Here is a 21483-nt window from a genome sequence, read left to right on the forward strand (position 1 = left end):
AGGACTACAGAATCATTGTAGTTGACATCACTATCTGACTGTTGTTGAATATGCAAACAAATTATATCTCTAGAAACAGAAGCATTCCTTGAAAACATCTCACATTGTTCTGAACTTTTATTTCCTGAGTAACATCAGTGGTCATCATAGAATAATCTGTGTCCTTGTGAGTACATGTTTTAAAGTATAGATCCACTTGACCATCTGTAATAGGAATAACTCTGTTTCTATTCCACCATCCTTTCCCTTGAATTAAAACAGCTGACTTACTAGTTCTGATCACTTGGACAGGACAAGTAAATCTAGATTCCCCCTTCATCACTCTATTAGGCTTCTTGATCAAAACCCAATCATTGATGTTGATATCTTGAACACCTTTTTCTTATCAAAGTACTGCTTCTGTCTGTCCTGTCTATGCGATACAACATCTCTAACATCTGAGTAAATAGGTGTCCGATTCTTTGTGATAGAAGAGGAAGACTCTAACCATTTAGGTACAAGCTTGGTCCTGACATCCCTACCACGTAAACTATTAAATGGAGAGACCCCAGTAGTGGAATGATGAGTGGTCAAGTAGGCCCACAACTTCTCTTCCAGAAATTTCTGCACATCCAAACTGGCTGAAAGAGCAGTTTGAACACCTTTTTTAATGAAACGGTTTGCTCTTTCAACAAGTCCATTGGAAGATGGACTATACAAGGCTACTTTTAAATGTTTGATATTCAATTTCACTAAAAATTAATTAATTTCTCCTGACACAAAATGCTTTCAGTTATCGGTGACAATAAATTGAGGAGTCCCCTCAAAATGGAAAACCTTCCTTAAAAACTCAATTGCAGACTCGGAGTTAGATGCGTCTACAAAATCATAGTATATCCATTTAGAAAAATAATCCACTAACACAGTTATAAATCTTTGATGTCTAGGTAGCAAGTCAAACGGTCTCATGAAAACCATAGCCACCTTAACCCAGGGACCTCCAGAAGGGGTACCTGGAAAAAGGGGTTTATCACACATTTTCCAGTGTTTATCAGACACAATACACTGTGTTCAATTCTGGACTAGTGACAAAACACAGTTATCCATTCCTGGCTACCAAAAATACTGTTTTAGTTTTTTGCAGGTAGCAGATATACCTAAATGACCAGTATGTGCCATTATCATGATACATTCTCGTAAACTAGACGGTGGAACAAACAAACAATCTCTAAGGCATATTTGAGTCTCACATGACAATTCTGCTGACACTTGTGCAAAACATCTCAATTCTTGTGACAACAGTTTCTCTGAGGGCCAACCTACTTTTAGAAAATGGAAAACTTTCTGTAATGTTTCATCTTGCTGTGTAGCTAAAAGCCATTTGTTTCTTGGTGCAAGATACCTGGAATCTTAGGAGCCAACGGAGGTCTTTCTTCACGATTAGTTTGCTTATTATCAAAACTGCAAGAGTATAATCTTACAATCAAATATGTGCAGGGAGGTAAGAACTATTGTGCGCCATCTACCCACTGACCAAAAACTGCTCCCAAGCCTTTCAAGCTAGCATCCACATAAATGAATGATTTCCCCGAAGGATCATATGATTGTAGCGCAGGAGCTTTGATAACTAAGCTTTCTATATCTTCAAATATTTGATTAATTTCATCTGACCATATAAATTTAGTACCTTTCTTTAAAAGTGAGCATAAAGGTTGCACCTGAAGAGCATAACCAGGTACAAAACAAGCATGGTATTCGCATAAACCTAAGAAAGATCTTAAGGTATCTTTGTCAGTGGGAGAAGAAGCTCTTCTAATCGCTTCTACATTACATTCTTTGGGTCTTATACCAGAACTAGAAATGTTATGTCCAAGATATTCAACCTGTTGTACCAAAAAATTGTATTTGTCAATTTTCACGCCATGCCCCTTTTTTCTAAAGTATTGAAAACTCTTTCCAACACGATCATATGTTCCTCCTTGGTTTTGGTGTGCACCAAAATATCATCCTGAAACGCTTGGACATGAGATTCATGTTTAAATAAGTTATCCATCAACTTTTGAAACACACTTGCAGCTGATGCAAGACCAAACATAAGTTTCAAGTATTTATATGCTCCATAGGGTGTTACAAAAGTTGTTAACGATTGTGATTTCTTCTCAAGAGCAATCTGGTGATAGGCTGCATGTAGATCAATGGTAAAAAAAATACTTAGAATCCCAAATAATAGCCACCATTTGCTGTATACGGGGTAAAGGATGACAGTCTACTAAAATATTCTGATTGAGTGATCTTAAGTCAACACATAATCTCAAATCACCAGATCGTTTCTTGGTAATCACAAACGGAGAAACACATTCTTAAGAGTCCGTACTAATAATCACACCCTCAAAAACAAGTTTCTTTAACAGATTTTTTTAATCTGGGGAAAACACTCATGGGAACCTGTCTCACTTTATGAATTACAGGTTTGAAATTCTCTTTTAGTTTTATATCATGTTCAAAACCTCTTACAGTGCCAATGGTGTTAGAGAATACTTTTGGAAAAGTTTGTTTCATCAATTGTGTAATGTCACCAGTACTCTTTAAATGTAAAATAGGTACTTCCCTCAAAGCTATAGGTTCTGTGTGACCTGGACATATATAAATTCCTAATTTAGCTAAATCTAGACCTTAGTATAAAACTGTCTACCAAGACATTGCAGATGTGATGGAAAATTGCCAAGTAAATCCACATCCTGTTCCCCAAAAGCTTTGGGATTTATGTCCGCTGGAATCAGTTGAGTATTTGTTGGCCATAATGCAAAAAATGTGGAATCTGCTATTAAAGTGACTGGGACTCCTGAATCTGCCATGACCAGAATGTCTTTACCATCAATTGTTGCTTTGAAAAATGGTCCTTTAATTCTACCATCACTGTGATTACTTTCTGTATCATCACCTAAAGTTAAAAGTACATTGGAGAACTTTTGAGTGCACTCTTGAAGACCATTAGAATATTCCATTAGATTGACATTGTGAATCTTTACTTTATTGGATGAACTCTTGCCTCCCCTACAAACTGCGTGAAAATGACCAACTTTCTTACATTGAGTACACGTTTTCCCAATTGCTGGACACATCGAGTAATTACCTATGTGATTTTTTGAACTGCATCTGTAACACAATTTCTGTGCTCCTCCTTTTGATACTGGTTTCGGTCTACTAAATGCACATATTTGAGGTTCCTCATTAATGTAGTTGACTGGAGTTGAACTTGTTGAGAAAGTGCCCTGATCATTATTGTGATTCGCCATAACCTGCATGGTTAAATTGGACCTTTCAATACTCTCGGCAATATCAATAGTTTCTAACAGTGTGGGATTTCCACAGGCTAATAACCTTTCTTGCACCTTTTTCGAGTAACAGGTGAACACGAACTGATCCCTGATGTATTTATCTACATTATTCTTGAATTCACATTTTGAAGCTAAGACTCTCAAGGTTGCAATAAAATCCTCTACTTATTCATCACTTGCCTGTTTACATTTAAAAAATGTGTACCTTTCAAGTAGTACACTAGTGTCTTCAGTATATTGGTTAAACATACGTTCTTTTGCCTCAATAAAAACATTCCAGGATACATTTTCTACACCAGGCTCAGGGACCACCGGTAAATTGTCAAACACTTTTTGACCAGCTACTCCCAAGTAATTAAATAACATTGCCTTTTTCCTGGAAGGCGTAAAACTATTTGCGTCAATAGCATCAATATAGTTTTAAAAAATATGTAGCCAGTCTCTCCACTTAATATCTGGTTTTCCAGGTTTTTGTGAAAATGGAGGAGGTTGCACCACTCCTTGTGAGCATGCCATCTTAAATAATAAATGTAAATGCCACTTAAATCGAGCAAGACACTTTTGTACTAAGAAGAGTGACAAAATTACTTCCAAAATGGCCACTAGTTGACGACAGTGTGCTTCTGTAGGTTGCTTTCCTTATTCCAGGTGTAAAACAGATGATTCCATTACAATTGGTTGCCGTATGACGACAACAGCGTAAGTACGTTAATCACTCAAGAAATCATGAAGGAGGCACCAGCGCCCGACTAGTGAAAAGGAAATCCAGGTGCGCGTGAAGAACAGCCGTTGAAAAAGTAAGTTCACAGTTAGCCATGCAGTGAAATAGAGCTTTGTGATAGTCGGGTTGCAATCCAGCTATAATCCACTGGAATGACGAAAACAGAAGCTGAAGAATGTAGCTTCAAAACAATTCTGGTATGCATGAAGAACTGCCATCAAGCAGTAAATGAGAAAGCCAGGGTAGACGGCAGCAGTTAGCACGAACAAATAGGGGAAAAACTCACCACTGCAGACAGCAGTTGGTAGTCAGAAGTTGATACTTTCCCACTCAGCATTAAAGTCTTCGGTAAGAAAGCCCAACGGTCAAACGGACTCTCATCAGTGAGCTCCCCGAAACAGTGCCCCACTCCTTGTACCAAAATGTAGTATGTCCTCGATATAAGTATTAATCACACCATCCGATGAAATATATAAAGGAACGATGACTTAATTCCGTATCCAAGCGATAAGGTAAAAGACCGAGCCCACAAACAGAAAGACCTCCGTTGGCTCTGAGGATTCCAGGTATCTCGCACCAAGAATTCTCAGAACCCCCGGTGACTCTCTTCATTCCCATAGTAACCATGGAATGCAATACCCCATAGTATATTACGGCAGGTCCAAACAGACAACAGGGTGATCATGAGATATGTAAATCACTAGGGGGGTTGCAGGGTCCAGTCTCTCAGTTGACTGAGTCAGGATATTTGCAGCTGGGCAGGACAGGACCTCTAACAGCAATTTATTTACCTGGGGAGAAGTGGGTAGCAGACAGACTCAGTCATGTGTTTCCTTTGATGAGTTCATTGTCCTTGAAGGATGTGTTCCTGCAGTTACAAAGGAAGATTGGGTTCCCAAGGATAGACTTGTTCACCTCAAAGGAGAATGCCAAGCTTCCACAATTTGACACAAGTATTACTTGCCAGAAGGACGAAACTGTATGCGATGTCGTTCACATGGCCGAAGGGGCTGTGGTATGAATTCCCCCGATTCCATTGACTCCCAAAGTGTTACAGAAGATTAGAATGGACAAAGCCTCTGTGGTTCTGGTTGTTCCTGGGTGGCAAAGGCACCTGTGGTTTCCCCTGTTGTTAGAATTAGTAGTTCAGCCACAGTGGGAGATTCGATGTCACCCATATCCACTGATGGGTCCCCAGCTTCCAGTCACCATGCTTCAGGCAATGCACCTTCAGGCCTGGTTGTTGAAGGATGAGTTTGATGGCAAGAGGTTATTCTACTGTGGTGGCTGATTTAACCCAGCAATCTAGACACTCTTCCACATTAAAGCATATGCCAAGCATTAGGCACATTTTGGGAAATGGTATGTGAAGAAGGGTTTTGACCCTGATGATGTGGAACCCATTAAAGTGCTTGATTTGTTGTCAGATGGGTTTGAGTTGTGATTGGCCACTTCGACTATTAGAGCTCAGTGGACAGCCCTTCGAGCATTTAAAATCCCTCTGTTTGATCATCTAGAGCCTTTGGTGTCTTGATTGTTAAAATCCTTTTCTTTTAAAAGACATTGGCCCTCATTACAACATTGGCAGCCAACATACCGTCGCCGTGGCTACCAGCCGCCCACCCACATTATGACTGTAGATGGAATTCCGCCAGAAGGCTGGTGGAATACCGTTGACGGTTATGGCGGCGGACGGCGGTAAGGTGGCACTGCTGTCAGCAGCAGCACCATGCCAGCAAAACACCGCCAACCGTATCATGAGCAATGATACGGCCTAGCAGACGCTGTTGCTGGCAGCAGTGCCACGCCCCGTCACCTGCCTCAGGACCCCCTGCAAGCAGGTAAGTCGGGTTCTCCGACAGGAGAGGGGGGTGAGGGGTGTGTATGCGTGTGTGGGGGTGTTGTGTGTGTGTGGGGATGTGTGTGTCTGTTTTTGTATGCGTGCATGCGGGTGTGAGTCGCGTTGAATGAGTGCGTGAATGACTGAATGTGAGTGTACGTGTATGTTGTGTGTTGTCAATGGTTGTGTGTGACAATGTATGTTGGTGTGTGTTGCGGTGTGTGGGTATGTATGTGTGCATGCGTGGGTGGATGTGGGTATGCGTGTGTGTATGAGTGTGTATGTGTGCGTGTGTGGGTGTGTAAATGTGCAGGGGAAGGAGAGGGAGGGGAGGGTGAGGGAGGACTATGGGAAAGGGACGGGGGAGATCACTATCAGTGCCAGGGAAGGAATTCCCTGACACCTATAGTGCCTACCGCCATGGTTCGTGGTGGTATGCTTGCCACGAAAACCATGGTGGTAGGCAGGGTCATAATCCCGAGTGTGGGATTGTGATGGCCGCCTGGCTGGAGACCGAAGTCTCCAGGCCAGCGACCATTACCACTGTGGCGGACAGAGTGGTACATTGGCCGTTTGGCTTCAGCCAAACCGCCAATGTCATAATTTGGGAAAAGGTCCCACCAGCCTGTTGGCAGTACCTTTCCCCAAATTACCACCGACCGCCAGGGTCGTATTGAGGGCCATAGTCCAATGGCAGCAGCTCCTTCGTGAGACTTGCCTTTGGTATTAAGGGCCCTGCAGGGAAGCTGTTTGAGCCTTTGGAGTCAGTAGGCTTGACATTTCTGACCCTTAAAGTATTTTTGGTGGTCATCTCTTCAGGCAGGAGAATTGGGAAGTAGGGGTCTTTCCTGAGGTCTGAGACTTTTTTGAGGATTTTGGCAGGTAAGGTGATTTTGAGAGCTCATGCCTCTTTCATACCTAAGGTATCTTCATATTTTCACAGGTCAGCAGAGGTGGTGCTGCTTGTGTTGTTTCCTGATCCTAAGTCTGAGGATGAGGCCTTGTTACACCTATTCCATGTGAAGAGGGCTTTACTGGTTTACCTTGCCAGAACAGGGAATTTCAGGAAGGTGGACAGTGTTGTTGTAACTTTTGTAACAGTGAGAAATGGTTTGAGACCCTTGAACTCTGATTACTTACCAGTAATCTTTATTACTCCGAGTTCAGGTCTCAACAGTATGGGATAACATCCCACCCTGCCCTGTTGTGAATGACTTCACTTTTGTGTTAGATGCTTTGGAAAACAGAAGGTGAGAGGGATTGACTTCCTTTCTATATAAGAAAGGGGGAAGGCAAAATCAACCATATTGGAGGGATGGGAAGCTAGTATGCTAACTTGTTTGACTTGGGAGTTTCTGTATGGAGGCCAAAGCTCATTGAGTAAATACTGTGACAAGGAAGACCTGGACTCAGAGTAATGAAGATTACCGGTAAGTAACCAGGGCATTATGTCAGGGGAGCACTAAACATTACCCTTGGCAGGCCAAGGCACAGTTGTTGAGCTGCTTTAAAGGCTTTAGGGGTGGAAATCGGCTCCATTTAGTGCCATTCACTGCATGCAACCAAATTCTTCTTTATTATAATGACTAAATACAAAGGCTATCATTCTGAACTTAGATGAAAATCCAATAATGAGTGTGCAAGGGTGTTTGTGCTCAATACTGGATTATGAATAGTACACAACTGCACTTTCTGGGCTTTTCCCACATATAGGGGCAGATTTACAAGCCCGTAGCACCTTTTAGCACCACCTTAGTGTCATTTTTTTCACGCTAAAGTGGCACTAAGTAGGCCATTCCTTGTGCCATATTTACAAATTGGCTAAATGCATGCATTGCGTTTTCAATCCTTTGCACCACATTATGCCTGCGCCAGACATAATGTTTGCAAGGTGGGGTGTTCCTCCACAGGGAGGATTGAAAAAATGGTGCAGTGAAATTTACAAGATTTCACTGCGCCATTTGTTTCATCATCTTTAACACCTGCCCATTACAGTCTTTAAAGTGACGCTCTTGTATTGGCCTATGGGCCTCCCTGTGCTTTGCTGCACTAGTGCCAACATTTTGGCGCTAGTGCAGCAAAGAGCCACAATAGCACCAAAAATGTAGACACTATTGTGGTAGTGACTGCCATGGTGCGCCGTATTGTAAATACAGTGCAACCAGGGTGTTGTTAGGGGGTTACAGGGGGCGCAAGGAAAGTGGCGCATCGGGAGCGATGCAACAATTTCTGGTAAATATGCCCCCGTCACCTCTTAGCGGAGAACATGAGGACGTTTGTGAGTGGAACGGAGGTCAGTCACTTGGAAACGGTGACGATTTGATTTGGATTAAATGTCATCTGCACATTGCCTCTGCTGTTGAGCTCATTGACTCCAGCTGGGGCACTAATCTCGCCATAGGTTAGTACCGCAGGGTGGGGCAATGGATTTGAGCCGAGGTGAAATTACCATCTGGTAATGTTGGGTAACTTGGGTTGTTCAGGATGTTTACTTTGTTGCATCAACTACATTGCAGTCTTCCATGTAAACAAATGCTGACCATTTGGACACCCAACACACTTACACAGAGCTCATTTTCACAGTGTGTGGAGACACCCAAAGATCTTTCTGCCTTGCCTGTTCAAGGCATCCCAGTCTGCTACTGCCAGTGATGCCCATGTTATGCCAAGAACGCTCACAATAACACCAGATGTGAAGACACACCAGCTCAGAGATGACCCCTCTGTGCATGGCCATACCAATGTCAGGGATACCTGCAGATGTTATCTCACCCTCAGCAAGGAACACCTACCATTCTGCAGACCCGCATCTTGCTGCAGCTCTAGGTCTGCCTTCACTTCCTGACCAATCACTCTATGGCAACATTCTGGTGCTTATCTGTGTTTCAGGCCTCGTGCCTTCAGTCAAAATGTTTGTTCAAGCAGCTAGATCTGCCACTGGCTTTTTTGCCTTTGCTGCAGTTGTACAGAGCTCTGATAGCTGAATGCCACAGTTTTATCCCCATACTGCAGTCACAGACCTTGGTGCCATGGATGTCATTTAGGGGTCGCCAGAGGTCGCAGCTGCAACCCTAGGCTTCCCCCCCCTGCGACCCCTGGCCTCAGAGTCGGTATGGGTAGAAAGGGAAGTTAAACAAGGCTGCAGGCAGCCAAGTTTACTTTCTGTGCCCTGAAGCTATATGGTATGTGGACCCCAGTGAAAACATGCCTGTCCACATCCTGCTGCCTCTAGCATTAGAAGGAAGCAAGGCATACAGGAGAGAGAATGAGAGAGAGGTGCGGGAGAGGGTAAAGACTACAGGGGGCAATGAGGGGAAATATTGAAAGGTAGACCAGGGAGACACCACAGAAAGATGAATTAGATAAATACAAAGACGTGCATAGGTGTGTATGTGTGTGTGTGTGTGTGTGCATGTGCTTTGATTGTATGTTGGTGTGTGTGTCTGTGTGTGTGTGCGAGAGAGAGCGACAGAGAGGGATTAAAAATGCATCAGAGCAAGTTGACGGGTGTGAGCGATATAGACATGAGTGAAAGAGTTTAACAGTTGAGAGTATTAGGTGAAAGACGTACTAACAGGTGACAATTTGTCAGCCAAGATCCAGGCAGAGGGGAAGACCAGTGAGAGGGGATGCCAGTAGGAGGGATGTGATTCAGATGGAAACAGATGAGTAAGGTAAGACAGATGTGAGAAAAGTGAGAAAGGGACAGCCGGTGATAGACAACCGTGAGGTGAGAGACTAGTGAGAAAGACTCAACTCAAAGAGAAGGAGCAGCAGATAGCTGAGGAGACAGTTGAGCGGGGTGCTGAAAACAATACTGTGAGACAAAGCTCAGACAGAGGGGAAGCCAGGTGTGAGAGGCGCAAACAAATAGACATGATAGAAATACAGCAGTGAGAGGTGTGGACGTGGACTGGTGAGAAAATGACAACCAAAAGAAGGGAGAAATTGAGAAAATGGTGATAAAGTGACAGCGCTAAATGAGAATGGGAGTGGTTATACAGTTTAAAGAGAGAAAGTGGTGAAAAGAAAACGGGTTAGGAAAAAAAACAGAGAAAGAGATTGGAAAAGGAAAGGTGAGAGATATGGACAGTGAGACAGAGACAGGTAAGAAAGAGATAAGGGAGTAATGGTGGTGGGGATAAGTGAACGAGAGGTGAAAATGACTGAGCAGATGAGAAGGTCATGGGAGAAAGTGGAAGATATGTGAGATATAAGGATATTAGAAGGATATCAGTGAGAAAGACAGTTGGGATGGAGAAAAGAGCGGTAGGGTGAGAAAAATACAGCACCAGTTCAGTAAAACATGGAAATAGAGAATAAAAGAGACTGCCAGCTGAGAAGCAGACAGCTGAGGAGAGAGTGACAGTGGGTCACAGATCATTTGACATCACTTCCTGCGATGTCATTGGGTTAAAATGGCATGTGATGTCACTTCCACTACCCTGGCATTTTAGGGAACTGACTTCCATACTTAGGCCCAGAATTATGAAGCTCTTGTGCCAAATTAGTGTTTTTTTTACACTAATTTGGCGTTAGGCTTCAAAAATCACCACGCCATATTTACAAAGTTGTGCAATGCATGCTTTGAGCCACTTTGCGCCACATTATGCAGGCACCATGCATAATGCATGCAAAGTGGACATGCCTCCATTAGGGGAACTGCAAAAATTACCCAGTAGAATCTGAACAATTCTGCTGCGTCATTTTTTGCGGCTGAGGGAGAGAGATAAAGTCTGGTAGAGGTATGAGCAGGAAAACATGCAGACAGGGGAAAAAGTGAGTAGTCAGAGAAAAACGAGCAGGCTTGGAGAGTTCTGACTGGCAAAGTCAGCTGACAAAGGTGCGAGCTGGGTGCAGATAGTTTCAAGCACAGGCAGTTAGTGGCATAGAGGGTTTGTGTCAGGGAGCTGTACAGCAAAGAAGAGGAGCGGGCCAGGAGAAGTGTCGACAGAAGGAGGGGAGGGCTTGGATGGGTGCAGGTTGGGAGCTATATGGGCAGGGAGAGCTGATGGCTGGGAGTGGAACGTGGAGATGTAGAGTTAGGCAGGTGTACAAGTAAGGAGATGTATTGATTCAGAGTGGTGTGGCCTGAATGCAGGCAAGGTGTGGTGTGGGCAGGCAGAGTTGCGACAGGAAGCGGTGCAGGCAGTGAGAGGTATGTGCAAGAAGATGATGAAGGCTCAGAGATCTAAAAACACTGTTGGTACAATATGTTTGTGGGGCCTAAGTTGTAGCACCCTGTGTTTAAGTTTAAAATACAGCAAGTTGGTATCATGACAAACAAATAGAACAAATCAAAGCGCAAATAAGATGTGTCTAGCGGTCATGTGCATCCGCAAGGGGGGGCAAGGCCAGGTGCTTGCCCCCCCCTCCCGGATTTAGGTACAGCCTGGAGTGGTGCAGGCTCACAGTGTAGCGTAACACTACAGCCGCTGTAGTGTTATGCTGCCTGCACTAGTACGGCCACAGCCCCTGTTAGTATTATGCCACACCCCTCCTCCCCCTTGAAAAAAACCTTTTGTGGACACCCATGCTAGTGGTGCGTAGTTTCTCTCAAATAAATGATACAGGTCAAGTCCCATCTGCAGACTTCACAAAGGGACTACTTCATGTTTCATCACCAGAGCCAAATGAGGGCACACATGTGACTATACAACCATCCTCTTAAAGTCATGTCCTTCGCAGACAACCCAGCCCAGAAATGGCAAAGCATGAAAATACATGCAACGCCAATGTCTCAAGGGGACTGACCAAAAGCCCCCTCTCTGTTTCTTATTGTAATTTATTAAAGAATTAATGGCATGATGTCTTTCAGACAGATAAAGCTGCCTGTAGCTAAGCACAAAAATGTAACTGAAGGATTCAGAATACAAAAAAGGAAGGGATCTTAACTAGATACAAAGCAGCATGCTGCATTTTGGCTGAAATATAGCAACACAGAAGAATCAGGTATGTATGATTTTGGGACAAGTATGGAATGGTTGCTTCTTTTCTGATTTACCCTAATGCTGTAGTGAGGTGGGTAGAGCGGCAATGAGGTACTGGCCTCGCTCGATACACTTGGAAGTAATATGCCCTTGCTTCACATCTTACTGGACTGTAAAACAGCAAAATTGAATTCTGAAATGCTTGAAATGTTTCAATGTTGCTTGTTCCTTCACTAAATGACCTTCAAAGCGTGTCCTTCTTTCTACAAATCTCTTTCCCTTGCAGCACCGACCATCTGTTTTAGCATGATAAAGCTTTGTGCACACGTTGCATGCTTAATTTTGTCCAAACTGCGCCATTTCCGCTTTGTTAAAACGTTCGTCTTTGTTGAGCTCAGCTACCGATTTGCTTCCAGCATCTCCAATTTGGTTCAGCGTTTCATTGGTCACCCCCGAATTAATAATCTGCTGCAGCTCTGGGATGATTACTCTGAGCCTCAAATGGTGCCCAGCCACTGCTGTTTTTGACATTTGAAATGAAGGAAGGCAGGTCTCCTCGGTTTTCAAACCGGGCTTTTCTAAGCAGCCTTCTTTGTCCAGCGCGTGCTTGTGCGAGGCCTCATTGTCCAAGGAGCACGTGCAGCGTCTTCCGGGGACTAGAAGAACAGCAGGCTGGCACTTGGTACTTTGGGGGCCCGGTAAGGTGCACGACAGTTCCACTCCGGCTTCAGACGTGCTAATTGATGTATTTTTTTCTCCTCACCATGCTGAATGAAATGGTAATTAAACGTGTAATTGAAATGTTTACTTGTTGTAGGGGTGTCAACCAAGACGTGGAACATAGCAATTAACCGCGACGGCTTAGAGGAAGACGAAGAGATCTTTGAAGTGGTGCTGAGCTCTCCTGTGAATACTGTTCTTGGCACCAGAACAAAAGCCGTGGTGAAAATTGTGGACCCCAGAGGAGGTATTCTTTTTGATCTGCATTGGAAGAAAAACATGGTAGAACAATCTTGAAGAGCAACACCTCTCTTTCAGCAGCAAAATGTCTGCGGAAGTTTCATTTGGTTCAAAACACCCATCACCCCTTGTTGGATTCTTAAAAAATATGAATTCTCAAAGGGTGGATAACAGGAAATGCCTCAGGGGAAGGAGGTGTGCAGCAGGCATTAGTGCCTACTTTCTGATTCTCCGCGGTTATTTTCTTATTACCGAAAGGGTCAAATGCACTTGTGCAGCCCAATCTGTAATATTGATTGCACAAGCACACATTTTGCACCCTTGTGTCACTGTCAACTTTGCAAGGGACTGTGCGTCTGGTCTCATGTCATAATACCAACACAGACACAGGGTATATAGGTTTAAGGGAGACAACCTAACTGTGTCACCTAGAAAGTGGTAGCGCAGTTATTGTTCCATCCAGTGCTCCTTTCGCAATGGGTTCACAAGGGCCCTGTGTAGGCATAGGTAACCACACATCATAGTAGGAGTCTGGAGGATCCCTGCCCCCTCTTCAAAATCCAGTTTGTCAACTGGTGGTGAAAGAAGGACCCTGGTTTGAAACTGTCAAGTCTTTCTTTCGCTGTTCCACTGAGACTGGAGTGGGCACTAGTTTGCTTCTCCTCCACTCAGTGAGTTGGGTTACACTTCATAAGTAATGACTGGTAAAAGGACAAGGGACGTAGAGGAAATGGGAAAACAGTGAGTTAAAGGTTTGGTGGGGATCAGATAATTGAATCAACGAGTAATGTAAAATAATACATATTTTCTTTCTTTTGTATTCACTGCCTTTTTTTTTAGTATGATCGGTACTAAAAAGAGGCAGTGAATACAAAAGAAAGAAAATATGTAAAGTGATTTTAGCTAAGTCAAGCAAAGTAGCTTGATTAAAACATGTATGCCTTTGTTACCATCCTAACAGCGCCCTATATATTAGAAGGTCAAAACACAGGCCTCATTACAAGTTGGGCGGATGTTGGTGTGGTATTTACCGTACCTGATAAATACAGACACTGTAATGTGAGATATTTACCGTGCGCAGTAAATAACTGTAGTTTCAGAAAATGGGGCGTAACATGAAGAGTTCAGTGCCTACTTCTATAAATTACACTTGCATTGCTTTCTTTAAGAGGCATTTCACACCTGTAACTTTTGGCAGGTGTGATCTGCACAAATTTACCTTAGTATAATTATTGGTGGTGCAGTAATGACCACAGAACTCAGAATTCCAACATGTGCGATAACACTTGTTTGCTCACACATCGGAATTTAACGGTCTACGTGTACTCTGGACCTTAGTATCATTGGGCTTCTCTGATTTAATTAACCCAATAACTAACACAATTACTTTACAACAAGCTGAAAAACTAGGTCAGTGTGACTATATGTCCACTGTACACTTCATTTAAGGTATGGCCCCATATTAGCAAAAACAATTAGATCAGATATATCGTGCTAATCTCGAAAACCTGTTTTACATAAAGACTTTCAGTGGGCTAGATTGCCAACATTTTGCAGAGGAAAATTTTTCATAATTCTGCGAGTATTGTGTGGGTGGGAAATTTCCCATGTTTTTCTTTAAAAGTTCATCAGTTGTGCATGTCACCCAGCAGCATGTCTTAAATGAGATGTCATTGTAATGTTAACTGGTTTTCCATACTGCTTTATGCTAAGATTTGTATTCAGATTGTTAATTTCAGCATCAGATTCCTTTGTATGACAGCAAAGACGGACATTTTTCATGGAAAAACTACATAAATGAAGAGAACCTTCAACTTCACTTGATTGCTTTTGAAATTTGAGAGCAGTGCACCAGGTCATATGAGACTATCAATAAAATTAGATGCAATTTGGAGGTGCTGGAATACCAACAAAATATTTTTCATAATTATCCAATAATTTATTTAAATCATAGTCCATCCATTTGTTATAGAACACAAAGAAACAAATTTGATCAATGTATCTTCACAATGTTTATTTGTCTCAAATTGCCTTCGGATAATCTTCACAGCTAGCCGACAAATGTTTGTGTGGCCTTACCGTTTTTTCAAGGCACCTGGTCAGCATATAATATGCAGTCTTAATTCTGCCAATCGCTATATTTTATTATTAAAATCCACTTCAATCTAAATCTTGTGTTCTGTCCTCAACTTATGATCATCCACTTGTAACCCTTAGAAAACTCGAGTTTCCTCTTCATAATAATTCATATCTGTAGTTCAAGTAACGGCACGCCTTGCAGTGAGACAATCTTTCAACAAGTGGCCAATGATTGGTAGAAGCTGATAGGCTGTCTGGCAGAAAGACCTTGCATTGGTTGAATCACAGATATAGATAAACTAATTGGGTTTGCTTTTCGGCACTACAAAACAGATTGATTCAGGTTTTGCAATTAAATAAAGATTTGAAGACAATTTTATTACTTGGTTCTTGACTGCTGACAAACATCAGATGTTTATTCAGTATTTGCCTGCAAATTATATCATATAATGCAGTACTTGCAGGAGATTCAAGCCACGAGCTGTGCCCAGTTTTCAAAGCCACACTGAGTCTGAAGGCAAATAACCAGCATATAACAGCAAAGAATGCAGCACTGAGGGGATCAGGGAACCAGTACCTTCTCAAAATCCTAAAATAGGACCAGGCAATTGGAATAAAGATTCAGGAAAAACCTTTCCACTTGTGCTTGCAAGGAGAATCACCATACACAAAACTTGAAACACCATAAATTCTGGCAACAAGGTGCCAATTTTGGCACAGAAATAACAAACATAAAAACACATAAGTAGCTGAAACAGGATGAACCTTTTACTCTGCAATTCAAGCCCAACTCCCCAAATCAATCAATCAACCCTAAAACTTTAGAATTCTCAAACTCGAAATAATCTAAAATTAAAGTCATTGTTATGGATGTTTAAATGTATGTCATTAATGATTCTGAAACACAGCACTCGCCTAATTGTTATGCCAAAAATGTCAACATCAAAAGCCTGAAAACAGAGTATGGTTTTTGAACGACCAATGTTTATGGCCTCAAATATTGGAGCCTAGATATCCAAAGCTTCTAAACATAATAGCCTCCAAAGGAACCATTGGCCACTGAGCCAACAAAGGAGCATGCTTATCCATGGATGCCTGTGTAAGAAGACAGGAACCAATACAAGTCACTTAAAGACAGAAATCTCCAATAGAAACTGAATTTATGCCACAAGAGGACCAATTCCATGGTGAAATGGAGACTGCCAGGTCACCTTGCTAGAAAAAGGAGCCTCATGTGATCGATCCATTGTAATCAGATGATCAAGCTTACTACGGTTCAGCAATAAGACCCACTTATTCTAACACTGATGTAGATGTCTCTATTGTCACCAAGTTGGTTAGTTATGTGCCAACAACACATCCCTGTACATACTACTTGTCATAGTCCTCAAAACTATGAAATGACTATCCTTAAATTGCCAGGCCAAAATCCAGTTTTTTTTTTCGCTCAGCAAAACCATAATCTTCTAGCCATACCCAAACCACCCCTTGCGACATTATGGCTCCAGTCTTTTAATTTGCTTGTACCTTATTACTGGATTTCGCTGCCCGCTGACTTGTAGCCATCCTCTCTCTCTCCTCTCTTTGCAGATTTCTCTAAAAAGCATTTCTTCTCAAGCAAGAAGGAGATATTAACCAATCCCATTACAATTCTGTGTTTGTGCACCAATGCCCTTCAGTCGTGTCCCTATGTCAGCAGTGTCCCCATATAAATGCACATTTTGCAGGATATATTCATGAATCTAATGCTTTTTAATGTACACAGGGCCAGATTTATGCTGGCCTTGCACCGTTCCAACATCACATTAGCAGTAATTTTTGTACGCTAATGTGGCGTTGGAAGGGGAAACACACCGTGCCATATTTACAAAGTGGCGAAATGCTTGCATTGCACCACTTTGTAACCCCTTGTGCCACATTATGCCTGCGCCCGGCATAATGCATTCAAGGGGGCGTTCCGGCACTGGGGGGTCGTAAATTGGTGCAAAGGAATCTGTGAGATTCCTTTGTGCCATTTTTATCGGCATTTTTTAACGCCTGCTAAGTGCAGGCATTAAAAAGAGGCTTCCATTAATTACAGTGGGCCTCTGGGTGCTTTGCAGGATTAAGGTAATAATTTTCCTGCAAAGCACCGGACTAGCGTAAAAAATGATGGCGCTAGTCACCCTAACTACCGCCATGGTGCACCGTATTTTAAATACTTTGCTACCATGGTGGTCTGAGGGGTTGCTAAGGGGCGCATGAAAAGTAGCGCTGCACCGGGTGCAGCACCACTTCTCATAAGTCTGCCCCACAGCGTCTTTCATCACTGCTGACTTACAGTACCAGTAATGCCATCCTCTCAATATTATCCACCAAACTATCTTTTAACTATGTACCTTTAAACATCTTTCTAAATGCAGCATTTCTTGCCAAAATGCTGTTGCTACAGCTCTTCAGTAAATAAATGAGAGAGGTGTTATGAGGCATTACGTTGAAGAGGAAAATGCTTCCACTGAAACTGAATCCACCACAACTATTCAAACACTTTCTACAGATTGCTGGGTTTTGATAGAGCAGATCTAATAGCTTCCCAAATGCCCACTACTTTTGTCTTTGAACCCAACATTTGAAATGAAATAGAAACCACCACTCAAAGACTCAGGATCTGCCAGAGGGTTCTGTGGATGCGATTCCTCCATAATAAACAAAAAGATCAGTGAATACCAGAGCTAGAGGCAGCAAGCAAAGCAGTACAAGCAATAGTGCAGGAGGGATCGTTTTCTGCTACAAATCACTCGTTGACTTAATGCTTGTCTTTGACTCTGTAAAGAGCTGTTTTCCCTTTTTGACTCGGTTTTAGCTTTAGAAATGTTACATACATACATTCGGTACTCATTAACATTAGACAAAATAAAGCTGGCCGCAGAGGCTGAGCCAGTAATGTGAGCACTTGTAATACACCCACACGTTTGCAGGTGAGCTACACCCACATAAAGACCCTTGAACGTAAGTCACATTAGGGGTGGCGTCAGCAGTATTCACCAGTGCACACAATGGAAGCAACATAAAATACCTTTTTGTGATGGGCAGAGGCGGGGTCACACCAGGGGTTAAGACAGGGGGATTTCAGAAATAGTACAACCTCAAACAATTAAGGACCACAAAAGAGAACTTCCCTACCATTCCCTGGCCTCACAGTATTTACAGATCAGTGATAGAGTTATTAACTCCCAATTACCCTATACAGTTTTTAAAATAACTTTCATGAAACAAAACACAAAATTAAATAGCAATAGATGTCAGCTTTTCATGAAGGAGTACATGCCTGCTACAAAAAGATTACTAGATGACATCCTTTGGAAGCCACAAAAAGATGTACAGCACATATTTACTTACTCTGAAAAAGGATAAGGACAATAAAAACGCTAATGGTTCTCTGCATCCTTAGCAAATATGTATGGATGCATCCATTCAACACAACTACAGTACACAATGCCATTTGCATTCTCTGGATGGCACCTTTATGATGAATGTATAATTGAAGGAAGCTTGTATTCATATTTTAATAGACTCTGAACGAAATAAATCAATTAAAGAAACAGAATAAACCCTGCCACTACAGCATTTTTGTAGTGCTTGTCAGAAATAGAAGAGGGGTGAGTCCTGTCTGTGCATATCTAGTCAACTGACTGATAACAAATAATTATGCTTAATCTAACCCTAGTACTAACTATATCACTAGATTACTTTACTTGAAATTCAATTAAAATGACATTCAATTAAAATAAATTATATTTACTATTTTCTGTTAATCCTGATGCTATCCCTTGCCATAACCCTTGATGCCTTTTAATTTAATCTACTTTTACTCATCTTTCATTCATATCATATTTATGTGAAGCATTACCCTCAATTCAATTTATTACCCTAAGTTAAATATTATTGCTAATTGGTGTACTGATAAACTCTATAGTGATTACCTCATTAGTTGTTGCATTTTGTAGTGCAATCGAAATACTCGCTGTGCACCTCGCTGGTGGCATCAGAAATTGGTGAAATTGCAGGAAGTGATAGCATTGATTCAGCCGGTTCCAAAGACAAATTACACCTGAGATTACTACAGTAGTAACTCACCACATAATGGTCACTGGTTTAGTAGGACTGGGAAGATCAACGTGTAGTGAAGTACTTGCATCTTTGGAATATGATAGCCTATCAAAGGGTAGGACCTTCACAGACCAATAGCTACAAATGAGTGTTCCCACTGGATGATCCTTTTTGGGATGTTTCCACACTTTCAAAACCCAACAATGCTGCGAGACACGTTCTCATTAGAATTTCAACTGCACAAATATATATGCAACAATGGTGACATGAAGTGTTTTCAAATGGCACTGGAATAAAGCTGTTAGAAAACATATGGCTATGCACTACACTTTACTTGATCCTGAAAGACGGAGGAATATGTTTATCCATTTTTGGTTTGTCATTTGTTTTGTCACCAGTGAAATCGTTAATCTACAAATCCACTGGGGAGGCGTTCATATTTTTGCTGTGGTGATCTTCAGTTGAGTTAGGTTTTGATTATAGAGGGGTCACCCAAGGGAACCTCACAATTTTTATAAGGGTGGCTACTGTCCCCTCATCCCAGGCTATAAGAAGATTTACAGTGGTCACATCAGATTTGTAACCCAGGTTTATACGTATTTCTTGTAGTACTCTTCTGGTTCCACATGTTGTGCATTATTGCACCATCTAGAGTATGGGAAATGTTTCTCTTTTAAAAAGATTTTTCCCTGGGCATGAACCTAAGTGGAATCAATATGTGACCCCCATTTTAGATTCTTTTTTCTCCTGGTAGGTTCGGATGTGTTGAGAGAGCTTGTATCTAGAGTTTCTTACCTATTAACATGTTTCTGAATTGCGTGGGTGTAATGTATTTGTTGAGCAAACTTTGATATAACCTAGAGAATAGTGGTGACAAATTTGGGGTCGATCTGCTTGGCTGTTGAGGATACTGGCTTCACTGTGGCTTGTCCTTTGTCCATAATGATGGTGACAGCCTATGTGTCCCTGTGCTTAGAAGCCTTCCTAAATCCAGTCTTGCTTATTGGGTGTAGGGAGATTGCAGTCCACGTCCATTTGTTTTGTTTAGGCTTCCTGTGTTCTTGAGCTCTGTCTCAGCTGAATCCACATTTACACCTTGACCTGTTCTAGCCACCATGGCATAAAACTCCTTAAACAGATGCCTGTGAACACAAGAAGTAAACAAGGAACATGCATTTTCCTCTCACTGGGAGAGAGACTCAAATTTTAATTAGCCCAGTGTTTCCACCTATGCTCCTACAGTGACATAAATACTTGGCCTCAGAGACCAGAAAACATTCATTATCTGGGCACAATGCAGACTTTTTATATAAATATTATACAGATTTTAAGGATTACATTTTCTGGTACAATTTGCTCTGCAGGCCTTGAACGGGCCAAGCCTTATTTCATGGCATACATTGCTGTTGTAACCTGTGTGACAAAAGGGTCTGCAATGTCCTGTGAAGAGAGGAGCTGCTCTGACCATTAGAAGAACTACACAAGGTGCAGCTGTCTGAAGTTCTGCTTGAAGGATGACACAAGAATTCAAAGCTGCCTGGAAGCAAAGAGATCTCTGTGACTTAGCTTGCCTATGACCAAGACAAATGTCACACACAAAGATTGCCTGGGTCATGCAGAGCAGTCATACGTTCCTACATTGAATTATTGAAAGTCCACTGCTTCCGACCCGCCACATACACTTAGGGTGACTTAGTAAGTCACTAGCCCTAAAGCCCATATTCCTATTGGTACTGGTGAACTCTTGGGGTCCAGTTGGTGGCCCCATCTTGTGGGTACCCAGGCTTAAGAGAACCCTGGCCTTTCTTGAGATTGGACCGCTATAGAACTTGCACCTTAGGAATCTGTCAAAGGGTGCTGATCCACTACAACATCCGCCCTGTTAAGAAAAAATTGCAGATCAGTTGGTCGTCAACTAGTCCTCAATATTATTTTGACTGGATACTGTTTACCAACACCCGAGGAAATTTTAAATTGGACACTAATGGTCTTGGCACCTTTAAATTGTACCACTTATATTAATGGGTTAAAACTATTGTTTGACTGGTGTGTTGTTGGGTACAAGAATAGTTCTATTTTAACACTGAAAACTCAGCAAACGGAACATTAGCCCACTAACTTGACTAGAGTTGAACACCGAGCTACTGTACCTGTCAGCAAATGTTAGGGCAAGGTTCATATAGTTTATTTTTTGTCTGCCACTTTGACTGTGACTCCGTTCATCCACATTGTAGTAAACATGAATAGTCAAAATTCCCTTTAAATTCACCTGAAAGTATCCACATAGGATAGCCTTGGCTGCATGCCCTATTTTACAGAAAATCTAGAACAAAGCACATAAATACAATAAAAACATTGCGGTCATATCTCAGTCAGCCCCAGGTGTTTGTTTTCTTCCTGTATCATAATTGTAACTTTTCTTTTTACTTACTTGAAAGTATGAGATTGCAAATAAATAACTAGCAGACATTCAGGGGCATATTTACAAGCCCCTAGCGCCACCAGAGCATCACTTTTTTGTGACGCTGTGGTGGCGCTGTGTACTGC

At 42.1% G+C, this 21483-nt stretch overlaps 1 protein-coding gene across 1 annotated transcript in view; it reads left to right on the forward strand.

Annotated features, from left to right (window-relative positions):
• The window catches only part of FREM1 (FRAS1 related extracellular matrix 1), a 684067-nt gene that overhangs the window by 615252 nt on the left and 47332 nt on the right, over positions 1 to 21483 (forward strand). The window contains exon 31 of the mRNA XM_069238818.1: positions 12626 to 12775. Within this exon, the coding sequence (XP_069094919.1) occupies positions 12626 to 12775 (150 nt within the window). The remainder of the gene's footprint in view (positions 1 to 12625; positions 12776 to 21483) is intronic.

The sequence above is a fragment of the Pleurodeles waltl genome, chromosome 1_2 (genome assembly GCF_031143425.1).
Source record: "Pleurodeles waltl isolate 20211129_DDA chromosome 1_2, aPleWal1.hap1.20221129, whole genome shotgun sequence".
In the NCBI taxonomy this organism is placed as follows: domain Eukaryota; kingdom Metazoa; phylum Chordata; class Amphibia; order Caudata; family Salamandridae; genus Pleurodeles; species Pleurodeles waltl.